This window comes from Apteryx mantelli, chromosome 3, assembly GCF_036417845.1.
Source record: "Apteryx mantelli isolate bAptMan1 chromosome 3, bAptMan1.hap1, whole genome shotgun sequence".
Taxonomy (NCBI): domain Eukaryota; kingdom Metazoa; phylum Chordata; class Aves; order Apterygiformes; family Apterygidae; genus Apteryx; species Apteryx mantelli.
The window spans coordinates 37,958,775-37,983,850 of record NC_089980.1 but is presented as its reverse complement, the minus strand read 5'-3'; the positions used below and the strand labels follow the sequence as shown (position 1 = coordinate 37,983,850).

Below are 25,076 nucleotides of genomic sequence, written 5' to 3'. Positions count from 1 at the left end.
ATACACACACAATGTTCTTTATAAAGGCTAAGGTGGGATACCAGCTGAAATCATGTGATGGGCAAGAAAACTTGCTAAATTTTACACGTTTCCAGTGGATTATTTCTGTATCCTTGTTATTTCATAGCCCTAAATGAGCAAAACTCAGTACTGTAGACATCTAGTTTGTGAACTGTTCATATTTAGGCTAAATATGTGAAATTTGAAATTAAATATTCATCTATATTATAAATAAAAAGGTCTATTAGGAAGTGCATGTCAAATGCTGTGTGAAACATCCATTAATTTATTTTCAGTAAATGTATTTTCATGGAAACCTCTAATTGCCAGCTGTAGCTGGTAAGCAATCTTGTCTTTCAGAAGTGGTGGTTGAACAGACGTAGCAACAGTGTAAATTTCCTCTTGCTCTGCCCTTTGCATCCAACTGGACCAGAAGTTACCACCTCAGGAAGAAAGAAACTGATAACCTGAGCAGAGCCCTGCACCACATATTTGTCCCATGCAAACCTGTTTTAAGGTGGTCATGTAGGATACTCAACTGTGTTTGTCATGTTGTTTTGCACAGAGATGTAGTTCACCAGTAATGAGGCAATAATACATTTCTGCAAGCAAATTTTTTGCATGCAAAATTTCATTTGTGTATGTGTGGGTGGGAGTGAGGTAGGGAATATAAATACCTTTCAAAACTAACCTAAACCACTAGCTTGTTTCGCACAAGCAGCACTCAGCATTTTTAATAACCAAGATACTACCTACCTGTTACAGAGCCAAAGCAGCAACCTAGAATGAAAGATGCTTTTATTGTATTACCAATTCCCTGAGCCATAGACTTCCCACTGATTTGGTTGTTTTAATTAGTGGGGAGGGGGGTTAAAACAGTTTTGGAACACAATGAGCTCTTACTTTAAAACCTAAGATGTCTAAAACTGAACATTTTATTTCTACAATCAGTTCCAAATGAGCTCTTACAAGAAAAACTCAGAACTGGTTTAGTTGAACAGATTGATTTCTTATGCATAAGAAGGTCAAGTTAAACATCATCGGGAATAAAAGCCTAGAAATTTAAATTTCAAGAATTTGACTTCATGTAAAGGGCTTTTGATTGTTAGAGTTAGAGCAAGACTGTGCTGAAATCATTTTGAAGAGCAGAGTTATTTATGGCAGTTGCTTACAGTACCAGTGTCATGCCACTTTCGTATGTTTTTAATTTTGTACCTTTGCATGGTCTGTGCTGTGTTAATGATCACCTAGCTATGCTAGCAATGGAACACTTTTTTTTATTAAATAATTCCCACTGGTAAGATGAAAGTGTTAACAGAAATACTTTAGTGAAGGTCTTGATTACTACACACTGGGCTTGATCACAGTGGAGGTTAGACTTACAATATTTGATTACCAGGACTAATAAGACCCATTCATTTTTTCATGTACTGTGTTAATTGCCTTCTCATTTTCTCTCATGTACAGACACAGCACAAGGCTATTTCATGTTTGTGTTGAAGACCATAGTCATACTTTGTAGATTTCTCCTCGCTGTACTCATTTTTATAAATTCACACCCAACCAACAGTAACTTTCCCTAATTACAGAATCTGTAGACTGCAATACTGGAACTTCAGGATTGTAGATTGTTACATTTAGGCTTTTACACCCATAACTTAAGTGTCTAAAAAGTGATTTTTTTTTTCCCAAATGTCAGTGAGTGAATCAGTTCTGAGTGGATCTCTGTCTGAATTTCATTCTGTTGTTCTAGTATGAAATAATTCTTCCTCTGAATACACAGAACATCTTTTGTAAGAATCAAACAGAAGTATTAATGGAATAGAAATGTGTTTAAGGCAATGTTGCATATTCATACAGTTTACTTTAGCAGTGGATAGGTGACTGAAGTTGAACAAATCATGCCGAACTTCTATGGACCCCCTGCCTGTGAAGTTAATATGGTTTATGAAACTTAACATATAATTGCTTAGATTATATGGTGCTCAGCTTAACTTACTTTTGCTATAAACATCAGAAGATGGAAATTTTTTATATTCCTCTACTTACTGAAAACACTCTATATAATGTGCAGACATTATGAAGCGTAACTAAGAATTAAATTCCATAATATCTTTTCTCTTTAAGTCAAAGTCTTAAAATGTAAATTATTCAAGTAAATCACCATGCTGCAAAATAGTATATTAACATCTCATATCCCATCACCACCTTCTCTCAGAATTGTCAGGAAAACAGAAATGTCCTGTGTTCTCTGAAGGCTGGTGGTGGTAGGATCAAACAAACAGTGTTAATGAACAAGTCATGGATCTCTCAGAAAGGATGTCCCCAATATTTAATTCCTTCTTCTAAAGCAATGTGTGTTGCACAAATTAGTTTAGCTAGGCAAGACAATATTGAAATGGGGAATAGTCTCTCAAGTTATATTCCAAAGTATAGAGGGCTTGATTGTTTGGAGCCAATGACTTCAAACTCCCCTAATATGAAGTCAGCGCAGACCTTGAAACGCAAATACAATGGGATGTATTGAGATCTTAGAAGTAAAGGGATCTCAGCGTGAAGTAACACAGTATATGAAATGAATTCTGTGCTGATCAGGATGTCAGATATTAATGGTTTGCATTCAAATTCATGTAAGTATTAGAAACAGTACAGGTAGCCCTTGCTTCTTAGCTGTCTTGTTTTGCGTCATGTTTTTATTTGTGGCATGATTGTTCCTGTGACAGTGTGACTGTCACAGAGTAAGGTAGATTCTCCAGATTAGAGGACTTTACCTGAATCTCAGATAGTGACGAAGGCTCTATTAGTGCCACCCATGGCAAGGTGAAGTAAAATCTGACCTTTCCTGATGCAAACTCACTTGAAATATGCTGATTGAACAATAAGATGTTAAAGACCAAAAGAGGCAAACATATGCCAGTGTGCATATGGCATTATTAAAAAGAAAAAAAAAGTTCCTTGAGCAGTGAAATGAAGGGAGCTTGTTTATTCAATGGATTTGTTCTGCAGGTAAGTGGCTTTTCTCATTTCTGACCACTCAAGTTTCAGCCTTTTGCTACATGGGACAGCAATAGGGTGTCTGTTTTCTACCCAGCTGGCTAGTTTCATAGAAACATGACTTAATATCTTGGATTCCCATATCTGCTTTGTCAGACTTGGTTGAAATTGGACAGCTGGTTCAGAAGTTGTGGTGGGAAACATGTACACAAAAGCGTGCCTGCTGATTTCCTTATTCTGTTAAAAATGGGACAAGACTTTCTTTGATGTTGTTTATTTGTATAGTTTGCCAGTCTGATTGGATAAAATATACCAGAATTGTTACACTTTTCTGTACACGGAGTGTTCCCTTCATCTCTACCTGCCCTCCCACTTTGTTCTCTGTATTTCTCTCACCCTTTCAACAGACATTACATTGACTTCTGTTAATTCATTGCCTTCTGCTTTTCTGTCTCCATCCTCTCTTTATAATTTGTCTCGTGAATTAAATGAATTGTGTGTGAACTGTATATTGTTATAGGCAGAGTTGATAGTCTGTTGTTAGGGTTGTCTGACACTTCTCATTATAATATCCTGTTTTTCAGCTATTTGTGTTAATCTTTAATAGTTGGTACTGACATTTTCCACACTGTAAAGATTTTTTTTTTTTAAATTTTAATGAATTTTTTTAATTATAGGAGACATGATTCTACATACCAAGTCAGGGGAAAATATTTTCTGAGGTATTTATGAAGGCTACAAAAAGAATTGAAGGCTTTTTCTTTTGAATGCTGTAATATAGTTATGTTTTGAATCAAGAATTTTTTGGTGAAATATATTCAAATTTGGCTGAGAAGACTATAAAATGTTGCCATTTCTATATATTCATTAGTGACTTAGTGGAGTCTAAAAGCTAAAATCTCCAAAGATTTTTGTGATCACTAAGCAGCTCAAATTTCTCTGCTCTAAAATGCTTGCATGCATTCCCAGTAGGGCTACTGAATGTGCTGTATTCCAGGAATACTGTGACTCAGAAAGACTTTCTCTGCAATTGTAGCTGTAGGCAGCTCTAAGCCGGGCTGTGTTTAGGCATGTGAAATGAGAACTCCTGTGCTTTCAATAATACCTATGAGTGATCAGCAAAGTGGGGAGAAATGAGCCTTCAGTTCTGATTAGAGAAGGGAAAAAGCTGAATCAGAAAAAAATCTATAGACTGAGGGTAAGGGACGGGAACTGGAGGAGATGATCCTCTCTCAGTCTGGTGAGGTGAGGAGGCTTGGTCTTGTCAGTGGGAGAGGAGGATATAAAGGAGGAGAAAGATCTTTGATGAAAGTCTTGGGGAGAGGGAGTCTGGACTGGGTCCAAAAAGGGAAGCATGTGGGGAAGAAGCACAAGAGACAAAGAAGATAAATGCAGAACAAGTTCCCCTTTTTGGGAGACAGAGTGACTCTATGTAGTTATAAGGCGACTTAACTGACCAAGATAATTAAATGTAGGCTGAGATAATGGGATGATGACTGGGACTAGATAGAAGACACTGGAACTGTGCTCTCAGCATACTTCTTATCTGTGATGTTACCATTTCCTATTATTCTGTTAGTTTCAAGTGGCAGATATCTCTGTAATTATCCTAGTGGTTCTACTGTTTCTTGACTCAGGAAATTCAGTATAATCTCACATTATTTGGGTAAGGTATAGATTTTTTTCTTTTTTAGAACCTAGAAAATTACACATATGCATTGCTCTCTTCTCCCTTTCCTCTTTCCCTACATTAAGAATGTTAGTGAGATTGCCAAGTATCCAAAAGCTAGGAAATGCAGCCTTAATTCAACTGTGCTGTGCTGCATATATTAGGAAGCAGAGATTAATTATACTGTCACTTACTATTTTTCTTTTCCTCAGAAGTTCTTTTAACATTTAATGGACAAAACATTTGCTCTGAGGATGAATCAGGTTCATACAATTTAGGAAACTCTCATCTCTAACAGTACTACATCACTTCTTTAGAAATTGAATGTGATTTAGTGAATAAGACGGGATCTCAAAAATGGAGATGCCATAGCCATTGGGTGTTGCTCTTGAGATTTGCATTCTACTCTGCCTCTCCCACAGAGCTGTTCTATGCAGGTAAGCAAGTCACTTCAACCAGAGTCTGGAAAGGAGGCCACTAGTTTGCTGAGTGCTTAGCTGGATACCTTGGAGGCATGATTTGCAGGAGTCCAGAGCACATACAGCTTAAGCCAGAGGGAAATGCATTTTGAACATTAAAGCAGTATGTGATGCTGAATACTCTGAAAAAAGAGGTCATAATGTCTCAGAATGGACATCTAAAATCAATCAAGATTTTTTGATCTTTGTCTTCATGCCTCCTTTCTGTATCTGCAGAATATGGAAAATGCCATTTCTTCTCTCTGTGGAGATCATAAATATGTAAGTGGTTTGTGAAGTATTTCATATAATGATTTATGACACTGAGAGTCACAGGTTAGTTAGCCATTCTGTCTTTCTTTGCATACTTGGAATATTTTAGAATATTTGGAATAGGAAAGGTTCAGAGCCATGTATTAAATAAGAGAACAAAAAGAGAGGTTTCTTCCAACAATTGCAGCTTTGTGTTGCCTAGTTCACATCTGCATTCATATGTGAGACAAGAACTTTTTCGCTTTTGTGCTATCTCCTGCGAGGAGCCCTCATGCTCAGCACATCAATACAGAGGGGAGAGCACACACAGCACTATCAGTTCCTTCTCAGTTGAAGAGATAAAAACTAATTCCTCAAAGGACTTTGAAGGAAATGGAGAAGACAAATGTAAAACAGATATATACATGAGACAACTATATTTGTATCTATATTATACTTCCCATTGAAGAACTCTGAATAATTTTTATCATTCAAAGAAAGAGCATATGTGTACATATTCATGCTATATGTCAGACTAAGCAGTTCTCACTCCTGCTGTAAATCTGCTTGGAGGAAGATCTCGGAGTAATTCATGCAAACCATGTTATGGCTTACTGATCCACCTGAGCTTGTCAAGGCCTCTGAAATGGTGTTGCATCTGATGAAGTTGGTCATAGCCACCCAGCAGATGTCTGGGATAGAGACATGCCATTCAAGTCATGTGGACTGTGATAGAATATGCCCTGATGGCTCGCAATTTCCTAGCATGTCTTGACCCAGCTGTTAGGCATTTAGGCAACAGTTGCCTGGAAATGCCTGAGCCTTTGATATTTCAGGAAGAGACATAAGCAGTCCAGAATATTTCCAGAGAGGTGTGGAACTGCCCATATAAAGGGTCACTGAAGCTGCAAAATCCAGAAGTCATCTAGGAGGTAAGAGCTGTGCAGAACAAAAATGTGAGATTAATTTTTTGCTTTAAGGTGAAATTTGAACATCACTTGGGGATAAATATTGGGTACTCTTGATATTAGAATTGCCTCAGCCATGCTAGGGCAATTAGGATCAGCAAGCCTTTACGTTGACCAAAGCTTCTGGTAGTAGAGGAGTGAGAAATGTGTGTGCATCAGTTCATTTATCTGAAAGGGAGCCTGGAAACCAACTCATTCTGTGAAATCACTGGTGCATCTTCCACTTGTGATGGGCAAATGGATCTTTCATGCATTGATAACACTCTTGAAAGATTTTTCTCAGATAGGTATTTCCCATTCAGGATTGAGAAATGCAGCTCTGACTAGTTTATTTGTTAGCAGCAGTTCTCCTGCAGGTGTCTAAGTGCTTTGTAATCTCTTTGTACTGGGTCCATTGGAGAGTTACCTCTTGGTAGAGCAAACGGGCCAGATCGTGCACAGGCCCTAGCAGTGAAGTTTCTGCCTCTGCTTTAGGCTTACTCAGTTTACGGAGGTTAGTTGAATCAGAAGGTCATTTAAGGGCCCTGGCCCTGATAGAAGGTGGAAACTTCTCCCTTGTGGCAGACTGAAAGATGCCCCATGATCGTAAGGGGTAAGCCTTTCAAAAAGTGTGGGCCTTTACTGGTCTGGGACTTGGAGAGGAATTGTCAAGTAAGAGATCGCTGACAACACCTGCATGTCTTTAGACAGGCCACAGCTGAGTCAGGCTGACTTTTTTTTCATTGGAATGGCAGATAACTGTGTAACAACAGATCATACCACACTGCATCAAAAGCAACTTGAAAGCAGGCATTGGAATGCGTTTGGATCTTGACAAGGAAAGAAAGATCATCCTCTCTGTCATTTGTTACTAGTGCACTTACAATGTGAATGAATTTTTAGTTCTGGTAGTTTCTAATATTTGGGTGTATTTGTAAACCTAATGATGTTTTTATGGCATTGTGTATATTTGCATGTGTATATGCCAGCAAAAAGATTGAAATAATACTGCTTGTGAGCCAGTCTTTCCCATTCATCCTTTGTCCAGCTGGACACTATATTGGAAGCTTCTTGATGCAAGGGTTTTCTGTCATCAAGTGTTCACACAGTCAACAGCTTCTATGGAGTTTTGCACTATAAGTAAGTATGTGCTCTCTTACATGATGAGAAAATGGGTTTAGAGAATTAACCAGCAAAGAAGCTGAAAATATATCATGAACTTTTTTGACATAAATTATTATACAAGAGATTTATTTCACTTTCTGTAAGAATAATCTTATAGTCTGTTTATCTCAAATATCCCTTCTTAAGAAGTAAAATGAAGTGAAGATAAAAATGAAGTATAAGTCATCTCTATTTAAAAACAGTCTCTCTGTCTCCCCCACCCCCTTCCCAGCACTGTTTAATTATAAGGTAGCAGAACAGACATGAAGACTGAGTTGCTCAGGTTACCAGGTTGCTCTTCTGTCTTCTGCTCAAAAATACCTGAATTCAGTAAGTCACACACATTCCTGGATCAGATATTTCATAGTAAGCTAGCTAGTGTCTTCCCTACTCAAACATGCTCAGCTTACCTACAGTTTACAGGAATATGCAACTCTGCATTGTGCCACACTTTAGTGCAGGACTGCTGGAAGAAGGATAAGACATAACAGTGTAAATTAATGTCCAGGAGAAAACATAGAATGAGATCAAAGCATACTGTAACCTAAGTGGTCTTGAGTAGTTCACATATTTATATATTTATTTGGAAATTTGCTATTACTCTAAAATTACTCTGAATTCCAATAACTCAAAAGCAAAGAGTTAATTTTGGTTAGCAGTTGTCACCAGTTGTGACAAGCAGGAATCTAGAACAAAGGTTATAGTACCAAAAAATTTACTGCTGCAGCAATACTCATATGTAAAAATACATAGTATTTTTATGCTTGCATTTGTTTCTAGCAAAAAATTCCACCAACATACACTTAGTATTTTGAATCACTTAGTTTAATTAGAGAAAAAGGAGAGAGAACTGCTACACTGAAACTTATGATTGCTCTAGCAAGATTTATTGGTATGTATGGTACTTGTTAAAATCAGTGGCTTTTGCCTGAGAAACTTTATATTACTTCTTCCTTTTTTGAGAATTACATTATACAAGAATGTATAATCACTGTGACTTTTTACTTCACATTCCTAAATTTACTTCAACACCTTAAAAGTTGTTCTCAGTGCTCTTATACAATGTTAGATCATCAAATGGATGAAGAAACTCTTTGCTTTGTAGAATACAATGCCACTAATTAAAATTGAAAGTGAATGGACTGTATTAGAATCAGCTTATCCATCAAAGACTGGCTACTGATTATTTACTGACAGTGCTTCATTTAGCTATATTAATTACACAGTGACACTGTTATGTAAAGGTTATGACTTACTATATTTTTGAAAATTGAGGAAGAATATTTAAAAGATAATTGTATGTGCTCAGCCCTGGAAGTCTCAAAGTGCTAATAAATGTATTTACAAATCACCTGTTTAATTACAAGTCAATGAACAGGACAGCAGCTTAGAGATCATGATAGGCTCCTTATGGAAGCTGTGATGGTAGTGGCTATGACTCCATAGGAATGAATGAAAGCCTGTCTTTTATTACTGCTTTAAAAACAATTTTTACATATTTGAGTGTTCTTCCCCAAATTATATTGGTTTTAAAGTATTGTGGGGAGAAGAATTTTGTTTACAGTTTTCTGTATTGATCACACACCCTTTTCTTGTTCCACTACCACTTAAATAACAAATCTTTCACCACCATTCTCCATATACTATTCTAAAATCCCACATACGATACAGAGATTAATTGATCTCCTGTGTTCCCCCAGCATGGCTGTAACACACCTCATGCACATTTGATAATATGTGCTAAGCAAAAGGTTCCTTAACTGGAGCATGCCAATAATAATATTATTAGTCATATATTTAATTCTAGTGATATTAATTTTGAAACTGTCAGTGTACATGTTCGTTTTTCTAATATGGTAATTTGAGTTAAACATTCATATCGTCATTGGCAACTTTTTCAACAATTAGCTGAATAATATTAATTTTTACTGTTTCAAAAGGAAAACCACGAGTTCTGTGGGATTATTTAGAGACTATTGGTTTTCTGCTGTTTAAATTAAACAAGATGGCTTTTGAGGGGGGGAGGTTTTGAAAAAACAGTAATGTAAGTGGTAAAGTCCAAATGTTCATTTCCTGTGAAATATCTGTTAGCTGTGGTTGTTTTGTAATAAAACCCTTTGTGTAAAGGAGGCATGGCTTGTATGGGAAAAGCTTATATATAAAAAAATTCTAGTGACTGAGCTGGAAAATGTTTTGTCCACATTCTAAAAATGGGATTGAAATGATAATAATATGCATATGCTTTTTAGTTCAAGAAGGAACTTTAAAGTAATTTTATGTTCAGTCCTGAGCTGTCAGTTTCCTTCATAATCAGAACTGTTACTAACTCAGATCTGTTTATAATCAAAGCTGGGAACAACGTTACGATCAAAGTCAAATCTGGGAGCAACGTTACTGCCACTATACTTGGAGACTGCAACTATTACGGAATTAGTTTTGATTGGTTTGTTTTGTAATAGTGTTGTGTTTTGACATTGTGTTGCATGATGTCAGGAAGGGCCTCTTTTTAAAGTCATCCTGAAAAAGCATGGCTATAAAACAGAGTGAGGCAGGAAAATGGAAAACAGATGAAGCAGTTGTACGTCATCTAGAGAATGATACTTCTCCAGAGGATAGAAATGATCTAATCGCCTTTGATTTTATGAAACACTGTAAAAAAAGAATCTGCTTGTATATTGGATTTTTCATAAATGGTCATTTTAAAAAGTGGAAATTCTGATTTTTTTTTTTTTTGGTAACTTAATTTAAACTGACACAGTGCAATGAACAAGCACCCTTTAAAATAGTCATATATCAACTATCTGGAAACAAATTACCCTTTTTGCATTTTCTTTCTTTGCATTTTACTTCTCAGTTGTTCTTCTTTCTTAATCTTTAAGTCCAGAAGGATAGTAATACTGAAATGGCAGTTGTGGAGATTAAGTAGGTATGAACACGGCTTTGTTTTTTATTTACTGCTACTGCCTCTCTTCTGTCCCATTGTTTTTCTGGAAGCGAGACACCTATGTCTTGTATTGCTAGAGTTGCACAATTCCTCTCAAACTCAGCTTATAACATATAAGCAGGTTATTTCAACATAAGAAATTTGGTTTCTAATCTCACTTTATTGACCAGCTTATGTAACTCTTAGGCTGGGCCTTGGGATTTTTTTTTTATTTGAGGACTTCTTATGTTTTGTGAAGGCTGTGTATACATGAACACTATATTTTAAATAAAAATATATCTGCAGCAATAGCTCACTCAGTTCTCTTATATTTTATATGCTAAGAATTGGGGTAAACTTGATTACTAATTAAAACCAGAAAGACCACCTTCAGCACTACAAAAAGTGATTAGTGATTCAATAGGTGAGATTTTCTATTTGCAAATCTAATGTCACAGGTATTAGTGACTACAGTGCTGGATCTGCCACCATTTGGATGGGAACCTGACCTCTCTTTGATATTTATCATCTTGTTAAGATGATATAACAGAAAATCTGGGATTAATCTCCAGTTTTGCCCAGCAATCATTTAGTGAACTTTGTTGATTTAAATATCCATACTTGTCTCTGAAGTAAGAATAATACTACCTTATTTTACAGGGTGTTACAAGGTATTGTATTGATACTGATGTGGTACTGTTCCTACCTAGGTAGACAGCACTTTGTGCAAAAAATAAACAAGATTTTATCAAATTAGAATTTACCTGGTCTACTGAAAATACCGAAGTAATTTCATTTGGAGAGTTTATCCTTTATGTTTTCCTTGAAAACATACTTGCTGTTGGTACACTGTTCTTTGAAAGGCTTTCTCTCAGGACTGTTATATTAAGCTTCCCTGTAGCAGTTCTATGCTTGTTCTGAACATAGTACACATTTATACAAATTGCATTACTCTTCAGTCTAAAATTAACTTATTATTTGACAATTTCCAGTTAAAAAAAAATTATAAAAAGGTTTGGTAGGCAAGGAATTCCATTTTATTCCCTTTATGTTCTGCTTTTCTGTTTTGCTTGTATTTTTTCTTGGTTGGTGCTTACAGTCATCTGTGTGTATACTTTTAATACATCCTTTAGGTTTCTATAATATAGCTGAGGCTTTAACAGAGAACAATTGTATAGTTTGAGGACACATAACAGGCTACTAGAAGAAATATTTACATCTGGCATGATCAAAGCTTTTGGAGTATATGAATGTTTATGTGGGAGGTCTAATTTTTATGTGGGTGGATTAAAAAAGATGACTAAAACAGTGCAGTACTTAACCTTTTTCCCTTTATGAAAATTCACTTCCTGAAATGAAAAAAACATGTAGTACCTGATTTTTATCTTCTGTTTTTCATTTCAAGGAGTATTAATTCTTCCATGTGTAACTACTTGCTTAAGGCATAGAGAATTTTATGTATTTCAGCCTCTATAATGGCTTATTTACAAAGATGCTTATCTTGCTCATGAAGTTTGCGCATGTTGGAACATATTTATGTTCTAGAGTTTTAAAAACTGATATGTGATAATTTTAGCACTATTTTGATAGTCTGTAGAACTGTCCTGGTAGGAGCACTATTATGTTTTCCAATGTTTGGTAATAGCTGGCTCTTCAGGTTTGATTTTTGCAATTTTAGTCCCCATGGTAGTAATCAGCTGTGGGTGGCTTCTAGAAATCTGTCGTTCAAATTTCTTTTCATACAGTTACTTAAAACAAATAGTTACTTACATTCTGAAAAGCTATTAATAACCATTTGAATCATCTCTATTAGTATTTCATTTACATGTTTCTGATGGTGAAGTTTCAGATCACAGCTGACCTGATCTAACAGTTCACTGAAAGGGGAGGTCTTGCTCTCCATTTCGCTTTTTTCTTTCTATGCTCCTTCATCCCACTGATGTGTGATCTTCCCTTCCCTTCCCTTCCCCAACTCCCAGTTGTACCAATTCTGACTTCAGGGTAACCGATTCAGTTTGCTAACCCAGCAGAACCACCCACACACTTAGCTGTATGTCAAGTTCATATTCTGCTATTTTGAGTGTTAGTGCAGCATGTGATCAGTGGAGTACCTGAGCTGGCTCAAGGCAAGTACCAGGAGCACATGGCTAGAGCAGGTGGGGGCGAACCACCTGCCCTTTTTGGCGGTGGTGAACTTCCAGCTTGCTCAAACCACTGTCTGAAATCGTAGCATGAGTCATGAACACAGTATCAAGTAATGCATAATATGTGGCTAATTGAAAATCAGTCATGTTTTGCAGACAAACTATGGTATAAGAAGCGGTTCTTGCAAACAGTTAATACCTCAGTGAAGTTATATATTTATTTTTAGAAGACATACCCCCTTTATGGGCATCTTAAAAGATTCTTTACATATTTACAGCATCTATTACTGTTACTTCTAGAGTTAAGGGTCATCAAAGCAATAAAATGAAAGCATTTTATACCTATTAAGTTGTGGGTATGTATGTAACATTGCTTGCTGTTACTTATCTGTATTACATTAGCGCTCAAAAGCTTAGGGAGTTGATATACTTTCTTTGGCTACTTGTTCTATCTTTTTGTTGTCCTTGTGGCAATTACAGTCCCCAAATCAATTCTGGAACTATTTAGCATCAAATATTTGTGTGAACTCATATCAAAGTCGGTTAACTTCAGTGCACTCTCTGTAAATAATGGCTGCTGAGGAAGTGGTTCACAAACCATACAGCCATTCCTGGCACCCTGCAGTAGCGGGATGCGATGGGCAGATGGAAGCAAAAATTTCTTCAACTGCCAGAGTTTAATCTGTTGAATCTGTGTCAAAACCCCAGGTACCACGAGGCCATTGTGCTAGCTTCTTTATAGCACAAAACCAAAGATAGGCTTGTCTCCAGATTTCCGAAGCCTAAGTTTCAGCATTATCAAAATAATGTGTCTCTGGTTTCAACATCAGAAATGATGTGGCTGGGTGGTTGATCAGTCACTTGATGTCTACAGTTCACATAATGTTGGTCTATATCTTTTGGGCCAGTACTGTGTTCAGTGTCTTCATGCTTTTCCTGTGTATTAGATCTCCTTTATATGTTATTTCTGTAACTTTTTCTCTTCTTTTCTTTGAAAAAAAATTCTTACCATTTACTTTGTTGTGACACAAGGATTCCCTACAAGATTGCTGCGTTACATGACCACAAAACCACTTTTTATTCAAACTACTATCAAGCACATTCCATCCTAGTAGAACCTCGGCTTTACTTATTTTTGCCATGCTTTCTCAGTGTTTGTTGTGTCCACATAATAACAGAATTGAGAGGCCCCAATTTCAGAGCCTTTCTCAGTAGTCCAGTGTTCTCATCCACAAAGTTATCATAACCACATTCACACTTAAGGAGTTCAAACCAAAAAAAAAAAAAAAAAAAAAGACCCCAGAAAATGGTGGACATCTTGTATGCAGTTGGATCTATAATCATCTTCCTTGAAGCAACTGCTAACTTTAACCTCAGAAAGACAGCAGTGGGAAGTAACATGTTTGTTTTCTAGTCCCGAGTAACATTTTGCAGTGCTGGGGATTTTACCAGGGTTTGTTAGCTGGCTTTCCTCTTCCTGCCCTCTACCTTCATCCGCATTAAAAACAAAAACAAAACAAAACTAGTGCTACTATTGGTGAAGCTTGTATCTATAATTGCAGTTGTTGGATTTCTAATGCAAACAAAGCTTCTGGTACTTTTATGTATTCCACTATTGAGAGCAGGCCTAGGAACCACATAGTTAAAACATCTGCACAAATAAGAGCAGTGGGGAAGTTTAGGGAAGAAATATGGTGTAGATGATGGCTCTGTGTACAGTTCTGGCATGAGTTGTCCATTTCTTTACTCCCTAGGGAAATACTGTAGCAGCCAATAGCAAAAACTGTTTAAATATAACTCAGTGATGATATTGTAAGCAGTCTCTGCCTTTTCTTCTTTTACATCTCTAAGCCTGTTGTGTGCTTGATCTCTCTTTACGTATGTATGCGAATATGTGTATCTTTCTATATATATAAAGAGATTCTGCACAAAATAAATCATGATTTATTTTATATCCCAGCACTTTAACAGCATATAGTATGCTGTAGGTTTTGACATCCAATGTATCATCAAATCAAATTTAAGGCATAGCTGCAACTTTGCATAGTTACTAGGTAATAGTGTCAGAACTGCCTCTGAAGATGTCTTAAACAGACATTTTTGTATACCTGAATCCACATGAATGAATATCACTACATGCACAAGAGAAAATATTAAGTATCAGTGTTTCAGTTGCTTCACGTATTATTTCGGAATTGAAAAAGGACCCCAAGTGGCTTAGAAATAAACAGTCATCCAACTAACTTACTTGCAGTATAATTCATCATTTTAAATGTGTTTGTGTAAATTCAGCACTTGTATTCAAGACACAATTTTTGTGCTGACTTTTTTTTCCAGTCTTGCTGTATACATTGTTACTCATATTTTCTCTCAACAGAGTTTGCATTCAGGATAGTGAATGCTCCAATGGCCTTGGATTTAGCATTTGGCATACTGTGTGAGCTGCTTCAGCTGTGGGGGGAAATCCGTGCTGGGATACCAATCTTGCTGGAATGGCTGCTGGGAGACAATGAGCTAAAAAGAGATGTGGAGACTTCAGCTCTGGTAATTTAAACAACCAGTTGTTTTCTCATGTAGGAGTTGCTATATTTCTGCCCTCCTGTGTTAGGAAGAGAATGAAATATCTAATCTGATTAAGCTTTTCCAGAAGATCATTACTCCAGTATTAACTGTATTCCAATTTAAAATAAAAATTCACATGGACAGTAGTGTATTAAGAATAAATAAATAGAGTCTGATCTCTGCGGCCTGGCAATGCCAGCATTAAAATTTGAAAAAAACCAACAAACATTGAAATAAGAGTTACTTAACAAATCATTGTTGACTGAAGCATTTCAAGGTTGTAACTAATTGCCCTCAATATTATTGCAGATGATTGCTTGCCTTGAATTTAAACTGTTGTCGTGAATGCCAGGCACATCTGACATTCAAGAACAGTGTTCTCCCAACTGCTTGCTTTTCCAGAAACTTCATTTAAGTATTTGGTAACTTTGTGCTGTCTTCGATATGACTACTACTGTACAGCACATGAAAAAGCCTTGCTTTCATAAGTCATTGTCTTCAGGAGGACTAGTTGCATAAAGCATACTTTACCATGGTGGGCCTGTAAACCCAATACTGTCTATACCACTGTGCTATCTTGGCCTTGAAAAGACTGCAAAAAGCAATATAATGCTAGAAAGTAAACCGGACGTAGCAGAAAGAGCTACATCTTCGAGAAGTTTGTTGACAATTGATATGACCCATGTAATATATTATGAAACTTTTCTTAAGCCTGTGGTTTAGGTGTGCCCTTTTGATGTATCACTGACTGATATAATTTTCCCGTTTCATTTAATCCACTCAAAGAGCTCCATGATATAGCAAATTATCATACTGGTTACAAAGATCTCTGTGTAATATAAGACAATTTCACAGTGGAGAGCAAGCACATGTTAAAGATTAGGACCACTAGTTGCTTCCACTGTTTCCCAAGAGTTATAGCATAAATGCATGATTTTTGAAGGCAAATTTCATTGGCATAGTAGGAAACTTCATATTGTGTTTTTCTAAACCTTTGAAAAATGATGCATATGAATTTTTACTTTTTCAGTAGAAAGAAACTGTTCACATAACATTTTCTATTTTGATTATTTCTCTATAACATGTTATTTCATGTACTTTACAATTTTCTCATTATTATTAAGACCACAAGTCACTTTCTAATCACTGTTGTTCTTGTTTTGGTTAAGGAAGAAGATGATTACCTGTTTGATAAAGGGGAAGTGAACTTTTGGGCAGAGAAGCTGACTAATGTCAAACAACTTAGTAAACATCTTTTACAGCTTATATCAATGACTCATCTAACTTCAGCAGATCAAGTAGAACTTCACCAGCTATCAAGAACAGTATTGGAACAAGCCCAGCTTGTTGCACACCTTCTTAGAATGCTACCTCCAACTCCAGAATTTTCCAAAACTGTAGAGTTCACAAGATTGGCTATTCAAAATGAAAGAATATCCATCTGCCTTAAAATATTACATTCGCTTAAGTCTGATGATATTTGCAAAAACAAAAATCTGGAAAAGTAAATGACTAAAAGCTCATCCACAGGGAGCTGCACATGGTGGGGGACTGAATTCTGAGGATGCTTAAGGAATGAGGGATTGCTCTAATGACTCCAGTAAACCTGCAACAAACTATTCAGTAGTACATGCTAAAAATACATTTTCCATATATGAGTCCACTGATCTTTTTCTTTCTTGTCAGATATGGTGTGGGAGACTGTTCCTTTTAAATGCATTTGCTAATTTCATTCAGATGAGCATGGTTTACTGCAGCTACTGTAGGAAGCAAAGCAGCTAAACTTAATATTTTCCATTCATCCAGGTGCAGGCCACCTGTAGTTCTGTTACATTTTGTCCCATATTTTACCTCCTGTATTTTAATACTCTGATACACTTAATTTTGTTGTCTCCTTTCAATATGTAGAAGAATAATTATTAAGTGAATAGGGTAAGTTTTATTTTTGTTACCAAAAGAAAAGAAAAAAAATAGCTTGGCTGCTTTCTTTGCCCTTTTACAAATTTTATCCTACCTTTTAAATTCTACCGCATTCTTCTCTGGAGGAAGGCAATGGTCCTCACTCCGGTAGTAACCTTGTTTTGCAGATGGAAACAGCATTATTTACACTTGTCCATGCCTGTTTTTTCCTGTAAATCAAGTAACTATTTTAATGAAGTAGCTCTCAAATGAAGACCATTGTGTTCTGAACAAAGCAGCTGTTCCATTTAGAACAAAATAGTTTCATCCTTACTTTCAAAACATCTTGCTCTCCACGCAGTTCCTAGTCAAAAGATGAAAGGCAACAGAATTAGGCCACTGGAAATGTACAAGTGTTACTGTGCTACTGCTCTCCCTTTCCTGAGATTCTGAATGGATACTTTGTAAAAAGCTCTCAGGTAAAAGCTGCCTCAAATTCCTTTAGTGCCCAACAGTTTCATTGTCTGAATGCAAAAAGGTTTGTGCTTTATAAATTTGTTTTTCTGAGAATTGAAATGTGGTTCCAATATGAAAATGTGATATCGAAAATAAATATTTATTTTAAAAGGATGTATTATGTTCTTTTAGTCAAGGATTATGACTTTACATTTGGTTCTATCATAGCTTGTCATAGCCAAAACAGAAGATGCAAGTTAATATATATTGTTATTTTAGTCTCCTTGGAAAGGTAGAGAGTTATGTCCAATAAATGTTTGTTTAATTTCAGTTTTATCACGCATAACTGTGTATTAATACAGTTTAATTGTAAATCTTAATGACGATATAGTTAACACGTACGTATCACATGGTCGATAATGCAACAAAAGGTCTGCTGCAATCAGCATGGTAGTTTCTTTGTAGGGCTGCTTGTATCCATTAGGTGGCAGTACAACACAGCTTTACACGATACTGTCAAAACTCACATTTTTCTTCGCAATTTATAGCTTAATTTTCAATGTAAAGTTACAGTCCTATTCTGATAATATTACCTGAAATTTTGTAGTTTATCTGCTTCCTTGTTAATTCTTGAGTTAAAATTAGTGTCTACTATAAGCCAAGTTGGGCTTCTAAATTAGGCTTAATGAATATTTGAAAACTGCGAGACTAAGTCACAAGTACACAAAAGTTATGAACAACAACTGAAATACTTTCTATAAATTTCAGAGATTCAAAATTACTTGTATAAATAATTTACAATAAACATGCGACTTTAGTAGGTGAAAATGTTAGAATTTGGAAAGATGTTTCATTGAAGTTATTTTATGCAATTTAATAAGCCATATTGTGATTTAGTCTAAAAATTACTTTGTTTGCATCTGTTTTGATGTCCTGGGGAAAAAATAGCACAGATTATGTCTGAAAGCCACTTTTAAGAATAGTCAAGAACTGTACAGTTAGCAGCTGCCAGTTTACCACACCTTTTCAAAAATTTTTAAACGTGTGTAACAACAATTGTTACAGTACAACTTCATATAGTACCAAAATGATGGTGCAGCTGTGTGACCTTGGTTGTTTCAATGGTTAGCATAAGACTGTCTATTATTATTGGCATTTTTTTATTGTATAGAATTTAAAATGTATATATTAAATATCATCAAATGCAGACATGGATCAGCATTGTAGTAGATCCACAGTGATCATAAAACTTGAGTAACTTTGTGAAGCCTTGAAGACTTGGTTAATTGGTAAACCAAGAAACTTGAACATTCAGTCTTCCTTATCATGTTTTTAGCATGCAACTGAAAGCTATGTAATCCCTCCTTAGTTTATAGAGAGCAAATAAATTTATATTAGCGTACGTACATTTCGCCCCTCACTGCTGGTGACTTCAGTTACTGTATAACTACTCAATCAGGAACCTTTAAACCTTAAACAGAAATTGTAGAAGAGGGTTAGCAAAATCTTATACCGGGGTACTTATCTGTAATGTGTTTGATCAAAGTCAATTTATCCAAGTGTTTCTGCAAATGGTGATTACACATTGCTCCTTGCATGATTATCATAAACTGTTTACTTAGACTGTTAACTCAGAGGGTAGGATCTGCGCTGAAGGTGATGGTCTCAGGTCTCACAGAGATATCTGGGAGGAGGAAAAGTTTGATCTCAGAGCAGTACTCAAGCAAATCAAAGTGGGCCGAGGAGGAGGTTATGAAAAAGATGCACGTACATGCACTTAATGTTAATCACGCTTTCCGCTCGTTTCCTGTTTGAGAAAGTGCGTTGTTATCGGTAAGTAACTGTAGCGTTTCCACGGGGCTGGAGGAGGGAAAGGAGGAATTTACATGTTGTTTTGGAAACTCCTCTGAACCCAAAGCGCTTCTCTCCGCACGGGGCTGCCGTTGCGGGTTTGGGGCGCTAGGGGGAGGCCTCTCCCCAAACACCCGCTTCGGGGCGAGGTGTCGGCACGTTGCTTCCAACGCGGCGCAGCCGGCAGCGGCGCCGGCCCCAAGCCGCTCTGAAACGCGCCTAAGGGCGGTGCCGGGACACGGAGAGAAATGAGGCTTGGGCTCTTCGTCCCCCTCGTGCCCTTTTCGGGTTTTTATTTCCACGCTCAGCACTGAGGCTGCAGGCTGCCGTGCTGCACCCGCGGCGGCGGGGCCGGGCGGGTTCTCCCGGGGACGAGGAGAAGGAGCCAAATGGGAGCGTGAGCTGCGCTACGAGAAGGAAAGAGAGAGAAAAAAAAAAACCCTAGTGTGAAACCCCAACGCAAAATGTTCTAATAAAACCCCATTGAAGTTGCTTTCCTCTGCAAATGCGCTTTCAAAGTGCAAGTTTCCTGCTGACGTGGTCAGCTCTGCACCCTTGGATTTCCAGCGCTTGACATCCCGGCCCAGAAACTGGAGACGATCAAACGCCTCTGCTGGCTCTGAAGCCATAAAACTTGGCGCGCCCGTCCGTTTTCCCCTTCCATTTGTCCCGGCGCTGGGCAAACGCGGGCACGGGAGGTGCAAAACTGCTGCCCTCGCCACCGTTCCCACGTCGTGTTTGCGCAGCCTTATCGGCGCGGGGGCAGCGCGGCCGCGCAGGGCCGCCGCGGCGGGGGCGCGCGTGGGGGGGCCGCGCGTGGGGGGGAGCCGTGCGTGCAGCCGGCCGGGGAGGGTTAGTGCCTCCGCGCCTGTTTGCTGCCCAACTCCCCCCCTCCCGCTCAAAAAACCCAACTCTCCCAAAAAACAAGGGGGGGTGGAAGCCCCAAGTGCTGGAAAGTCACACCTCAGCAGCCGCGCACGCTGCCTGCTGCAAACCACCGTCCCGCCAGTCGCACCGGAGCAGCAAGGACCTAAGCTTTGTTTGAAACCAATTACGTGGCAAAAGTTTATTTTCGGTGGGGAGGGAGGAAGAGGCGTCCCATTTCACTGCCAGGCGCTTCAGCGCCTCTTCCCCTTTGCCGCGCTCCCGGCCCTGCTCAGCGGGAACAGGCAGCCGGGCGGGAGGGCCGTCCCGCGGGTGCTGGTTCGCATTTCCCAGGCGGTGGCTGCAACTCGTGCTGCTTGCAACAAAAGACGCAGGTGACTTGCAGAGGCATCTTAAGGGAAGCGATTTCCCTGCTGGATCATAAGGGCCAAATCTTTTCGCTCGTTTGTAGTATGAGTTTGGGTGTTTTTTTTCTTAGCGAAGTCAGTGCACGGCGCACGTCAGAAAGTACTTACGCGGGGGCTCCGCGCAGGGCGCCTCGCGCCCCGCTGCGCGCAGGCCCCGCGCTGCAGCGCCTCCCCCCGCCCCGGCGCGTTGTGGCGCGCGGCGCCGCCCCTGCAGCCCCCGCGCGGCCCTTCCCGCGCTCCGCCGCCATGGCGGCCCGCTCCCCGCCCCCCCCCACCCCAACGGGGCACGGCGCGGCTGCGGGGCCGCTCCCGGCCCTCCGAAAAAATTGGCGGCGCCCAATGGGGAGCGGAGCGGGGCGGGGCCGGGCGGCGCGGGGCCGGGCGGGGCGGCGCGGCGCGGCGCGGCGTTTATATGGGGGCGGCGGCGGGCGCCGCCGAGTTCCAGTAGTTCGCTCGCTGCCGTGCAGCCGTGGCCGCCGCCTCGGCCGGGCACCCGCCGTCCCACCACTGCCGGGAGCGAGACGGGACCATTTCGGATCTCAAGCCAACAGCCCCCTCCTGTCTAGTCGTGGCTTTTCCAAACCCTCCGAGGAGAGCGGGATCGTTCGGTCCTTCCTGCATTTCCGACCATTACAGGATCTAGACATGTCTACAACACTTTTATCTGCCTTCTACGACATTGACTTCTTGTGCAAGGTAGGGCAGGGCCCAGCGCGGCGGGGCGCGCGCGGCGGCCGTTGGCGTCGCCTCTCGCGGCTCGAGCTTTGAACAGCCGCGCGGCGGGGGGGGCGGCGGGGGCCGGGGCCGCGCCGCCCTCCCGCGGGGCGCCGCGGGCGGCTGGCGCTGTGACTGTGACAGCTCGCCCGGTTACAAGCGGCGCAGACGGCCCCGCAAAGGGCTCTCGGCTTGCTAGTGTAAGACCGTGCGCTCGAAAACTTGAGCGAGGCGCTCTGCACCCTCGTTACAGTGTTGTGTGTGGTTTTTCTGTGTTTTGTTTTTTGTTTCTTTTGAAGTTGCAGGCGGCTCGAGCCGCTGTGCAGGTACTCGCCCACAAGTGCGTTGCCCTGCCGAGAGAGACTTCTTAGAGTTATGCAGCGAAGCCTTTAAACGTGTCTTAATCCCTCACCACGCGGGGTGCAGGAAAGCCCAGTGTCGGGCCGTGCCCCCGCGGGGGGGGGGGGGGCGCCGGGACCCCGCGGACCCGCCGCCCCGGCTGGCGGCCGCCCTGCAAACCCTCTCTTCTCTCTCCCTGTCTGTGCCCTGCGCCCCCCCCCCCCGCCCGCAGACCGAGAAGTCCCTGACCAACCTGAGCAGCATGCTGGACAAGAAGGCAGTGGGCACCCCGGTGACCTCCCCCAGCTCCAGCTTCGCGCCGGGATTTCTGCGGAGGCATTCGACCAGCAACCTGCAGGCTCTGGCCAACGGCTCCAAGTTCCCCAGCCCCACCGGCTCCAGCTCTTCCTCTTCCTCCTCCTCTTCCTCGTTCGGCAGCTTGAAGGAGACTGGCACCGGCGGCGGAGGCGGGAGCAGCAGCCCCACCGCCCTGCTCAACAAGGAGAACAAGTTCCGGGACCGCTCCTTCAGCGAGAATGGCGAGCGCAGCCAGCACCTCATGCAGCAGCTGCAGCAGCAGCAGCAGGCGGCGGCCGCGGCGGCCGGCAAGGGGGGCGGCTCGGGCGGCGGCGGCGCCCCCATCAACTCGACGCGCTACAAGACGGAGCTGTGCCGCCCCTTCGAGGAGAGCGGCGCCTGCAAGTACGGCGAGAAGTGCCAGTTCGCGCACGGCTTCCACGAGCTGCGCAGCCTCACCCGCCACCCCAAGTACAAGACCGAGCTCTGCCGCACCTTCCACACCATCGGCTTCTGCCCCTACGGCCCCCGCTGCCACTTTATCCACAACGCCGACGAGCGCCGCCCCGCGCCCGGCACCGCCGCCGCCTCCCCCGCCGCCGCCGGGCCGCACCACCACCACCACTCGCACCACCCGCCCCCGCACCCCGCCGGCAGCACCGGCGACCTGCGCGCCTTCGCCCCCCGCGACCACCCGCTGGGCGGCGGCGGCTTCGCGCACCAGCGCGGCGGCGAGCGGCCCAAGCTGCACCACAGCCTGAGCTTCTCCGGCTTCTCGGCGCACCACCACCACCACCACCACCACCCAGCGCACGGCGCCGCCCCGCCGCCGCAGCAGCCCGGCGGCCGCCTCGACGCCGCGCTGCTGGAGAGCGCCGGCGGGTCGCGCACGCCGCCGCCGTCCGCCTCCTACTGCGAGGAGCTGCTCTCGCCCCCCTGCGCCAACAACGCCTTCGCCTTCTCGGGCCAGGAGCTGGGCAGCCTCATCGCGCCGCTCGCCATCCACACGCAGAACTTCGCCGCCAGCGCCGCGGCCGCCGCGGCCGCCGCGGCCGCCGCCGCCTACTACCGCTGCCAGCAGCAGGCGGCGGCGCCGGGCGGGGGCTGCCCGCCGCCCCCCGCCTCGCCGCCTTTCAGCTTCCAGCCCCTGCGCCGCCTCTCCGAGTCGCCCGTCTTCGACGCGCCGCCGAGCCCCCCGGACTCCCTCTCCGACCGCGAGAGCTACCTGAGCGGCTCGCTCAGCTCCGGCAGCCTCAGCGGCTCCGAGTCGCCCAGCCTGGACTCGGGCCGGCGCCTGCCCATCTTCAGCCGCCTCTCTATCTCCGACGACTAGGGGGAGCGGGCGCCGCGCCGCCGGCCCTCCGCCTCCCCCGCCCCGTTGCCGAGCAAGTAAGTGAACGAGCGAAGAAAATGAATTTTTTGTATATATATATATATACACATATATATATATATACACACACACATCGAGAGCTGAACAAAACAAACACAAAAAGTTTTGCAAAAGGGCGAGTGACATGAACTGAACAAACCTATTTTTATAGAGAGACCTTGGAAGAAGGGGATTGTTTTGGGGTTTTTTGTTGTTGTTGTTCTTTGGAGACAAGTTATGATATGCACCAGCAGCAGCCATTCCATCTGTGTGTTTAAAAAAAAAAAAAAAAATTAGAAAAAGACACCACCAGAAAGCAACAAACAATCTGGGGAGCCTGAGTTCTGCCTTCCAAGCTCCTCCAAATCTTCAGACGCAAAAATAAGTTATTAAGTAGTTTGTCTTTCAATCCAATTTAAATAAAAACACAGAACATACTAAACCTATAAGCTTTTAAAAAGAAAAATCCAACATCCTGCCAAGAATATGCCTTGATAACAACATTTTTTTATATATCTATATATTATTATTATAACAAATGCTAAAACCTTCATTCCAAAGTTTAATATTGGTTCCATCGCCACCACTTAGTGGATGTTTGGCTTAGAACAATTTTTTTTGTTGTTGCTTTATTTGGAAGCACTCAACTGAGTTTAGTTTGTAATTGTTGGAGAATAACTGCTGATTTTTTTTTAATTTTTTTTAGCTGTTTGAGTTGATTGCATGAATGAGTCACTGCACACAACTCAATATGAAACTATTTAACTTATTTATTATCTTGTGAAAAGTATACATTGGTAATTTGTTCATACTGTATTTATCGGGTATGATGAAAAGCAATAGATATATATTCTTTTATTATGTTTAAATTATGATTGCCATTATTAATCGGCGAAATGTGGAGTGTGTTCTTTTCACAGTAATATATGCCTTTTTGTAACTTCACTTGGTTATTTTATTGTAAATGAGTAAAATTCTTAATTTAAGAGATTGTATGTAATATTTATTTCATTAATTTCTTTCCTTGTTTACGTAAATCTGAAAGATTGCATGGTTTCTTTACAGAAATCGGTCTCGATGCTGTGGAAGTAGTTTGAGGAATTTCTATTTTTTTTGTTTTGTTTTGTTTTTTAGAATGTAAATGGTTGTAGCCCGTCCGAGTTGAAAAACAACTGAAAAAAAAATACAAAAAAGACTTACTTAGCAATCAGACTTCAAAGTGGCAAATCTAATTCAAACTTGTTTAACCAAAAAGTATTTTTGTTGCCTATCTTCACCAATCACACTGTGATATAATCTCAAAGTATGTAGCAATAATTGGGGGTCCCCAGTATTATGTCTCACAGTGCCTTCTTGAGGGTCCATGCTTGCCTTAAATATTTTCTCAACCAAATAAGTATTTTTTCCAAATGCTTGAGATAATTTGAATGTAGGGATGGGTTTTAACGACAACAAAATCTCACCACTTTTTGTTTTATAAGAATGGAGGCCATCTTTGGATCTGAAACTTTATACAGTACATAAACATATCTTGTTTAATTGAATTCCAAAACTTGTAATTTTTTTCTTATGTAGAAAGTCGGGGGTTTTCCAAAACTTTCCTGGACGGTGGATGAGTGAGCAGTAGCTTAGTTTTGTTTGTACATAGGTACAGATTGAGCACTATGTACTCTTGGACTACTTTAACAGAAGTATGTTTTGAATGTAACTAAAGGATAAGTCAACTTGAGTTGTAATATATTT

At 41.1% G+C, this 25,076-nt stretch overlaps 3 protein-coding genes across 3 annotated transcripts in view; 2 read left to right on the top strand and 1 right to left on the bottom strand.

The window, feature by feature from the left end:
• THADA (THADA armadillo repeat containing) overlaps positions 1–17,640 on the top strand; it is a 167,690-nt gene extending 150,050 nt beyond the window's left edge. The window contains exons 38-39 of the mRNA XM_067293137.1: positions 14,929–15,095; positions 16,283–17,640. Coding sequence (XP_067149238.1) covers positions 14,929–15,095; positions 16,283–16,621 — 506 coding nt within the window. The 3' untranslated portion in view covers positions 16,622–17,640. The remainder of the gene's footprint in view (positions 1–14,928; positions 15,096–16,282) is intronic.
• A 78-nt stretch (positions 17,641–17,718) lies between these two features.
• LOC136991620 (uncharacterized) lies at positions 17,719–21,258 on the bottom strand. Its single transcript, XM_067294564.1, has 4 exons — positions 21,195–21,258; positions 20,283–20,677; positions 19,240–19,726; positions 17,719–19,152 (listed from the first exon to the last, which is right to left on the bottom strand). Exons 1-3 carry the CDS (start codon positions 21,256–21,258, stop codon positions 19,256–19,258), a joined length of 930 nt encoding a protein of 309 aa, XP_067150665.1. The 3' UTR covers positions 17,719–19,152; positions 19,240–19,255.
• ZFP36L2 (ZFP36 ring finger protein like 2) lies at positions 21,054–24,829 on the top strand. The gene is made up of 2 exons (XM_067293135.1): positions 21,054–21,307; positions 21,897–24,829. Exons 1-2 carry the CDS (start codon positions 21,257–21,259, stop codon positions 23,292–23,294), a joined length of 1,449 nt encoding a protein of 482 aa, XP_067149236.1. The 5' UTR covers positions 21,054–21,256; the 3' UTR covers positions 23,295–24,829.
• Positions 24,830–25,076: the final 247 nt, after the last annotated feature.

What these genes read in the sequence shown, in the direction of transcription:
- ZFP36L2 (XM_067293135.1), top strand. Translation starts at nt 21,257, where the DNA reads ATGTCTACAACACTTTTATCTGCCTTCTACGACATTGACTTCTTGTGC. An exon ending in ACATTGACTTCTTGTGCAAG is followed by an intron (nt 21,308 to 21,896) that starts GTAGGGCAGGGC and finishes CCCCGCCCGCAG; the next exon opens with ACCGAGAAGTCCCTGACCAA.
- LOC136991620 (XM_067294564.1), bottom strand. Translation starts at nt 21,258, where the DNA reads ATGTCTAGATCCTGTAATGGTCGGAAATGCAGGAAGGACCGAACGATC. An exon ending in GATCCCGCTCTCCTCGGAGG is followed by an intron (nt 20,678 to 21,194) that starts GTTTGGAAAAGC and finishes GACTTCGCTAAG; the next exon opens with AAAAAAAACACCCAAACTCA. An exon ending in CAGCGTGCGCGGCTGCTGAG is followed by an intron (nt 19,727 to 20,282) that starts GTGTGACTTTCC and finishes TCCTTCTCGTAG; the next exon opens with CGCAGCTCACGCTCCCATTT.